At 35.1% G+C, this 8,535-nt stretch overlaps 2 protein-coding genes across 2 annotated transcripts; both read right to left on the reverse strand.

Annotated features, from left to right (window-relative positions):
• Positions 1-1,025: 1,025 nt before the first annotated feature.
• LOC136821046 (uncharacterized) lies at positions 1,026-3,695 on the reverse strand. The gene is made up of 3 exons (XM_067077281.1): positions 2,107-3,695; positions 1,489-1,821; positions 1,026-1,319 (listed from the first exon to the last, which is right to left on the reverse strand). The coding sequence occupies exons 1-2, from the start codon at positions 3,652-3,654 to the stop codon at positions 1,615-1,617; spliced, it is 1,755 nt and encodes a 584-aa protein (XP_066933382.1). The 5' UTR covers positions 3,655-3,695; the 3' UTR covers positions 1,026-1,319; positions 1,489-1,614.
• Positions 3,696-6,233: 2,538 nt separating this feature from the next.
• On the reverse strand, positions 6,234-8,307 carry LOC136821063 (uncharacterized). The gene is made up of 5 exons (XM_067077297.1): positions 7,786-8,307; positions 7,515-7,607; positions 7,030-7,201; positions 6,814-6,899; positions 6,234-6,557 (listed from the first exon to the last, which is right to left on the reverse strand). Exons 2-5 carry the CDS (start codon positions 7,530-7,532, stop codon positions 6,234-6,236), a joined length of 600 nt encoding a protein of 199 aa, XP_066933398.1. The 5' UTR covers positions 7,533-7,607; positions 7,786-8,307.
• Positions 8,308-8,535: the final 228 nt, after the last annotated feature.

An 8,535-nucleotide genomic window follows, 5' to 3' on the forward strand; every position in this document is an offset into this window, starting at 1 on the left:
TCAGATTTTACTAAGTGACTGAATCAATCTGGCTTAGATTTCTAGGCTAGGTCTAATATACATTGTGCTTGTTCATTTTAACAGCATACAAGCTTTTTTTATAAGAATATACTTTATAAGAATATAAATGTGAGATTTACGAAAAAAATTAGAATATGGTAAGATAACCACCATCGTGTAATTTGGCAACTGAACCTAAGAATGCCTAAATTTTAGAGCATTTTACCGTTAAATTGCCAAATATTCCAGCTATTCTAAAAGGTTTAACAAAAAAATTTTTGCTTGAGGTATGCAATACATACTAGATTTTGGCTGGGATTGGATCCAAACCTAAGAATACTTTAAGAATATTTCAGGATGATTTTCCTCGAAAGTTAAAGAATATCCATGATGAATTCTTATGAAATTCTTATAAAAAGAAAGCCTATATCCTTAACTTATTGGAAAAAAACTAGTTCAATTTAACTGTTGAATCGTTTTCTGATGCTTAAAGAAAATGAATGATTTAAAAATATAAAATAAGAACATCAAGGTTGGGACACCAAATTTCAAAATGATATTCTTAAATTTTTTTTTGTATTGTATGGGGGGCCCTTATATGCCTTTATATTATTATCTATAATTGTCTATTATGTCATCTAAAACACCCCTGTCTCACAGCCCCGGTGGAACTTTTTTTCTTCAGTGAGGATAAAAATCCCTATTGAAATTTCAATGGGGATAGAAACTTTATTGTTCCAAGGTTAAAAAATCGAGTGGGGATGGTTTTGGAGTGCGATTTTTAGACAATAATTTTCGAGTGGGGATGAAATCATAAAGTCAATTTCCCAGTTGGGCTGAAATTCCAGGGTATTTTTGCCAAATTTTCCAGTGGGGTCCCAGTGGGGCTGGGGTGACACATGGGTGTTCTAAATACTAAAGTTTTAATTTTGGTTGAAACCCATAGTAACTTTAAATTGCATCCAATTGAAACAGAATGGAAGAAGCAAGCAATTTGCGTTTTTTAATTTTTTGGGATAATTTTTAGAAAATAATTTATATAAAAAAGTGGTAGAAAATAATATAAAAAAGTCCAGGGTGAAAAATTATTTACAAATGTATACATATAACTTGGGAGATGACGTCACTACCAGAGTGAATCATCGTTGGTGACAATACTGCAAACCTTGACGAGAAGAAACCATATTCCAATACAAAAGGTGACGAGTGAAGTGTCGTATGCGCCCCATGGTCTTTCGTTGTCATGTTGGTCGAAAAGAGCGTCAGACGTTGTCACGATGTTTTTAGATGCTTTGGATTGACCTTTTCGGCGAGTAGTGCTATAAAATCAGTGGAAATGATATTTAATAGAAAGAAAAATCAACCATTGGCTCATTGTAAAATAATTAAATTGGCACGCTATTAATTCAAAAAGTCTAGAAGAGAGGATATAGAGTGAACTCGAGTAACCCAAGTTCCTATCTATTCTATTAATTATAGTTTAGATACCTTTTTTGAAGTTTATTGACTTTCTGGATCTTGCCAAGATCTGATTTCTTTGGTCGATCTTGGTTCAGATCTTTACTCTTTGCTTCTTGTGGCTTTGGAAGCTCTTTATCAGATTGTACATCAACATCATTTTGCTTCGATGTCGTTGGAAGTAGCTTGTTTTGACTTTCTCTTACGTTTCTTTTGCTTTTGCTTGCCCGCTGCCTCTCTCTCTTGGATAATTTGCATTTGAACAATTTTATCTTCAAAATCTTTCTTGATTGTTTGCAAGTGTTCTTTGGTTGCCTCAAGCTTTTTGTTAGCTTCAATTTTCTTTATGCTATTCGTGTGAGCCTGACAAGAAGTATTTGAAATAGAATTTTAATAACGGTGGTATAGTCGAGACCTTCATAGCCCTTTCCGAAGACCTTTACTGCTCCCCTTACGAAATGTTCAGCAAAAATACTCGTGTCCTAAACAATAGCCTTTATTAGAGTGTGAACATACATTCCTATTACCAACGATTATTTGCTCAACAAATATTTTCTCAGGGACTCGTTCAACCTATCTATCCAGTTCCTAAATATCTTTATCGATACTGATCGGAGGTAATTTATTGAAATAAAAAACCGATTTTACCTCGTCCCTGTAAGCATTACGCTCACGGATCAAAGATTCGATCCTCTTCTTTTCACGTTTCAAATCGTTCTGCATTTTCTCCATTGAGACTTTTTGTTTTTCGATAATAGCTTGGTCCACATTTACTTTCTTCTCATGTGCAGAAATATCTTCCAAACGAGCACGAATTTCGACTTCGCGTTGGTTTAATCTCTTCTCCAAACGGAGAACACTGTTCGATGCAGTCTCTAGTTTCTTCTCACAGATTGCTTTTTCTTTTTGTAAGAAAGCAATCGTCAATTCAGATTCTTCCAGGTTGCCATCTTTTGCGGCCAATACCTCTTGATGCATCGAATTCATCTGGTTGGCTTCTTTTTTTAACTGTTCAAGCTGCTCCGTGGCTTCTACAATCTCGTCCTTGTGAGCGTTTTTGAGACTGAGCAAAGCCTCATTCTGTTTCGCCATTTCTGCCGCATGGGTTAATACAGATTCGACTTGTGCTAATTTCAATCCTTCGTTCTTTGTCTTGAGCGATTTCACATTTTGTTCCTTAATGTTGATTTCCTCTTTGAAGCTGTCGCGCATTTTAACCAACTTGCCCTCTTTCAGCGTCAGTTCTTCGATATGTTTTTTACGCTCTTTTTTGTTATCCTTTGTCAATTTCTCATTAATTGCCTTTAGATCATCCAGCTCCTGTTGTTGTTTGTTAAGCGCTTCGTGGCCCTGGACAACCTTATCTTTAGCTTCCTTGATCTCTTTGGTAGCCTTAAACAATTTCTTCTTGATGACAGCCTTCTTGTCATTCAATTCTGTGATTTGAGAAGCCTGGGTATTGACTAACTCAGTTTGTTGCTGTACGGAGTGCTGCGTATCAAGGAGTAGTTTCTGTTCAGCTTCCAAGCTTTTTTGAAGCTCTCGAAAAGTTTCTTGGTTAAGCTCCGATTTTTCTTTTTCAACAGAAAGCATTCTTTCTAAATATTCGGCTCCTTGTTCTTTTACGGCATTCAGCTCCCGCTCAAAATATTTCTTTATTTCACAGATTTGAGCATCCTTGCCACAGATTTCAGCCTCCTTTTCTACTAGAAGGACTTGGTTATGTTCTTTTTCTTCGTTCAACAACGCGTCAAAGTGTTGTTTCAACTGCGAGGTAGTATCAGCGACACATTCTTTGATATCCATGCTCATCTCTTCAACCTCATTACGGGCCATTATCAATTGTTTATTTAAACTTTCGATCGTGTTACGCATAGCATTCTTCTCTTCACGATGCGCAAAATCGGATTCTTCCTTAATCGAAGATAATCGCCGAATCTCAGTTTCAGCTGCTGTGTTTCTACCGACAATGTTGTCGTATTCACCTTTCATTTTACTGTAATCACCTTTAACTGTATGAAGTTCTTCCAAAAAAGCTGTACGATTTGTTTGAGAAGTATCTTCGCTTCCCTTTATTTTTGTACTGGCTTCACCATCTCTTGAAGGAGTGTTTTTACCCTCTTCTCCTCCTACGTATACACCTTCGTGTGTCTTTTCCTCATTCTGGACTTTGACGACATTTTGATAAGTTTTCATCGCAATGCCGAATTCCAGTGGGCCAACGTTCAACTCCTTCATAATCTATAATCAATTTGAAAGATAATTAGGCCTAAATCCGAATTAGCGGATGAACCAGCAGCTCGTTGAAGGGCTGAACTCCAACCGAAGCCGTAGCTATCGTTTATCATAGTTAGATTATCTAAAGAAACTTTTACTTTACGAGATGGTAAAAAAATCGGCTAATTTGAACCCTCGAGCTGGTTGCATATAGAAAAATGTATAAATATAGATAAACAAACCTGAAGAAATTCTTTATCATCAGCAACAATGCATGGCTTTCTGTTTTGGCCACCGTAAAAATTGTCAGGAAGAGTAACATCCTTGTAACTGATTAATTTTTTATTGATCTCACACAACTCTTCGTCTTCTGGTGTATTAACACGACCAGTTTGATAACTTTGCATTTGATTTCTACCACGATAAAAGCCTTTTGGAAGTCTTGCTTTAGAAGATTTCTTAAGGTCTTCTGTCATCAATGATGTAGCGCGCCACCACATCTTTTAAAAAATTTTGCTGATAACTATTTCACGTCTATCCAATTCACAATGAAATTTACAAATAAACCTTTTTTCTTGGTGCATCTTTAAAAGACTAGTTTTGTAAAATTATATTTGACGTCAACACTGCTGACGCGTTACAATCACGGATAAAAGGTTGTAGACTACATGAAAAAAGCTCTGAAAACCCATTTTTACCAGAGCCAATGTTGTTTTTATTGGATTAAGCGATAAAGGATGGCAAGTCCAGAAGCTGAATCCACTATCAACATTAAAGGAAATGAATGTTTGAAAGGTTTCATGTCTTCGTGCCTTCTTTGGTCTGAGATTGAAGGTCCAATGAGTTTTTCTTTTTCGAGAAGACTTCTAAAGTCTATTCACGATAAGTGTGCACTCTTTTTTCTTTTACCTATAACTTTTGAAGGAATTCTTCAATCTTTATAAATTTGGTATCAATGGAAAGATATTAGTGAGTGGAACAATTTAAAATAAAAAAATCTTTAAAAAAATTCCAAAAATGAAGATGAAAATGAAGAAGAAAAAAATGAAGATCTTGTAGAATACTGCTATAACTTTTATTTTCACTGGAGAGATTCTTTGATCTTAGAAGATCATCACTGTGAAAAAATTTCATTAAGATATTTATTCAATATAAAGTTATGATACAAAGTTAATAAGTGATTGACCCCAAAAAACAGCAAAAAACTGCAGAAAACAGCGTTTTTAGACGTCAATCAGCTTATAACTTTGTTTGATATCTTTTGACTGAATGATTATTTTTGAGAAGTTTTTTCACAATAATGACGTTCGATGATCAAGGATTCACTTCACGGAAAATGGTAGTTATAGCACTTTTCTACAAGATCTTCATTTTTTTCTTCTTCATTTTCATCTTCATTTTTAGAATTTTTTTGAAAATTTTTTCATTTCAAATTGTTTCACTCACTAATATCTTTCTAATGATACCAAATTTATAAAGATTGAAGAATTCCTTCAAAAGTTATCGGTAAATGAAAAAAGAGTGCACACTTATCGTGAATAGACTTTAATTAGATCATTTACATAAAAAAAGTTTAAATAAAAGTCTTAGATCTACGCCAAGTAATTTGGTATCATTAAAGGGGGTGTACGGGACTTCGTAATACCGATAAGCCGATCATTTTTCACTAATCACCGATATACCGATAAATTTTTCATTCAAATACCGGTAACGATAATTTTTTCCCCATTTTTCAGGTACTCGTCCTCCGAATGGGGGTATTTAGACAAAAATGGGTGCTGGGTATGAGCAGACGATAAAAGTCGGTTTTTCACCTTTCAAACACTGTAAAAAATAATTTTCTCATTTCTAGATGAAAATTCTTATTTCTAGACAAAATATGACCATTGTAAGATTAAATAACTATTCCGTGAGACGAGATAATTATTTCTTAAATTTAGATTATGAGATTATATATCTTGAAAAGTTTTCTTATTTTTAGAAAAAATCAAGTAATGTGTTTCTGCCAAAATCTTCCTATTTTAAGATGTTTTTTCTTGAAACAAGATTTATTGTCAGATGACTTTTTTGAACAATTTCTAGTTTTAAGATATAGTTTAAAGAGCTTTTCAAAATAAATCAGATCGATTTTAAGATGTTTTTTCTCGGATTAAGATTATGCAAAAATTCAGGGGAATACCCTGTTGACAATTGGTTGCTATAAAAAAAGGTAAACTGAGACATTTGATTATGATACCATGGAGCATTTCGCGGCGCTCACATTGATAGTTCTTTTAATAATAGCCTACTTTTATGTACACAATAAGATAAAAATAAAATCAACAGATCATTTTGAAAATTCATTCTAGACTGTACAACTTTATCTTAATTAGAATTATAAAACCTATCACTTTCCTTTCGAAGACATGGCACAACTCACAAAGCAAAATTCAGTAAAATGCACAAAATAATAACGGAAGAGAGTATTCCAGAGTATTCCGATGATTTTGAAAATTGAAGGCGGCATGAAAAAGTAAGATAAAAAGTAAGATAAAAAGTAAACACAAAACAAGTATTGATTAAATTATAAAGTCATAAGGTAAAAAGGTCCGTAATTCCTCAAGATGATTTTCAACTTTGTCGCAGTGCGAATCGATGCACCTTATGTCTTTCAAAATTAGTCTTTGGAGGATACTGAGAAACGTAGCACATTCGTTGGGGTAGTCCACGTTCAGTACGTAAAATAGAGCGTAGAAACAAAGCAGCCCCATCGGTAATTGATCAACGGTCCGGAGTATTTCTGCCCCATACATTACAAAAGCTTTGCCGGTTTTTACTTCAACCATGAGGCCCGGTAACTCTGGCAACAGTAGTTTTCGTTTAATGTTGGGGTCATCCTCGTCCTGTAAAAATGGATACGACAGATAATAGAATAGTATATATCATCAAGGCATTTTATGAACGTATACGCAAAAAGGTCAAAGCACTCATTCACCATCCTATCGGAAACATCCTATTCGGAGAGCATGAGCAAACAGGTATGGTCAGAGAAGAATTGATGTAAATATTTTCCATACACTGTTTTCGTTAGTATAGTGTTCTTTCCCTATGCATAATTTCGATTAAAATGTTTTGTGACGGAATTGAAAATATACTTACATGGATCAGTTGAACGATAGATTTCTTCTTTTTCTTCCCATCAAATAGAACATCGATGACGGAAAGGATAGATACCAGCTTGGTCCCTATAGAAATAAATTCATTAACAAAAAGCAAGGAGGCAGAACTAATTTTCGAATAAGACCCTTAAGTTTTCAGAAATACCCTTTAAAACTCAGTTCACGGTGACAAAGCAACAAAGTCAGAAATACTTACATGAAATATTGAAGTTTGGATTATGCAATGTTTCGATTAGCGATTTGTTGGTGTTGAACTTCGTATATACGTAGGGTAGGAGCGAATCGGTTAGTACTGAGAGCCTTTTGATGACCTCTTGTGTAAACATTTTTGTTTCTTGATGAAGAATGCGCCCCGCCTTTCTGATTAACTAAAAATAAAATGGATGACATTGGATTGAATATTATGTGGTAAATTATGGAAAGTCATTGTTTTGATTTTAAGAGAAAGGCTCTCTGACACAGGAGTGTCGAAATCGATGGGTAGAAATTCTGAAGTCCTTTTACTGCATTATTAAAGCTTTCGTAATGAGAATCTATACAACAAGCGTCTTTGAAGACGATGCTAGATTGCCATGCATGCAGGTAATAGCTCTGTCTGTTAGATAGTCTTCATGGAGCAAGTGAAACATAACCATTAAACCGAGTGGAAGCGGCTCTACCGTAAAAATATTGCTACCGTACACGATAAACCATTTCCATGTCCTAACTTCTACCATTAACCTTGGCATCTCAGGCAAACAATTCTTTCTTTTTTGCCTTCGGTTGATCGGTCTCCTGTAGAAAAGGAAATAATAAATAATATATTTGACTTCACAAGCCAACATAGCTCAAGATAAGTAAGTGCTTCTTTTCACCTACGTTTGCTAAATGACTCCCTGAAGAGATTCTGTACTTGAAGTAACGAAGACAAATATTGAAGGTGCTGGATGAATAATTACAGAAATATTCTCACCTTTTGAAGAAGACTTGTAGAGTAAATGACGTTTCCCTTCCGGTCCGGGCTCGCACTTCATTTTCCCTTAAAAAAATATAAACTGCTTTGATTTCGATCGATATATATGGCTTAAATCAGAAAAAAAATCCAAAATTGTATTCAAGGTTTTTACGCAGAAGCAAACGGGCTGCTCCATTAAGGTAGCCAGGTTTAGGTAATAGTCTGCACAATTTAGGTAGCACATGACTAGAAATTGCTTCTGCACTAACTTGCCAATGTTACAGTAATCTTCCTAAAGTTTTGTAGAAACAAACGGGCCGCTCCATTAAGGTAGCCCCGTAGTCTGCACAATTTAGGTAGCACATGACTAACAAATTGTTTCTGCACTAACTTGCCAATGTTACAGTAATCTTCCTAAAGTTTTGTAGAAACAAACAGGCCGCTCCATTAAGGTAGCCCGGTAGTCTGCACAATTTAGGTAGCACATGACTACAAATTGTTTCTGCACTAACTTGCCAAATGTTACAGTAATCTTTCTAAGGTTTTGTAGAAACAAACAAACCGACCGCTCCATTAAGGTAGCCCGGTAGTCTGCACAATTTAGGTAGCACATGACTACAAATTGTTTCTGCACTAACTTGCCAATGTTACAGTAATTTTTCTAAGGTTTTGTAGAAACAAACGGGCCGCTCCGTTAAGGTAGCCCGGTAGTCTGCACAATTTAGGTAGCACATGACTACAATTGTTTCTGCACTAACTTGCCAATGT

The sequence above is a fragment of the Clytia hemisphaerica genome, unplaced genomic scaffold (genome assembly GCF_902728285.1).
Source record: "Clytia hemisphaerica strain Z4C2 unplaced genomic scaffold, Clytia hemisphaerica genome assembly, whole genome shotgun sequence".
NCBI classification, from domain to species: domain Eukaryota; kingdom Metazoa; phylum Cnidaria; class Hydrozoa; order Leptothecata; family Clytiidae; genus Clytia; species Clytia hemisphaerica.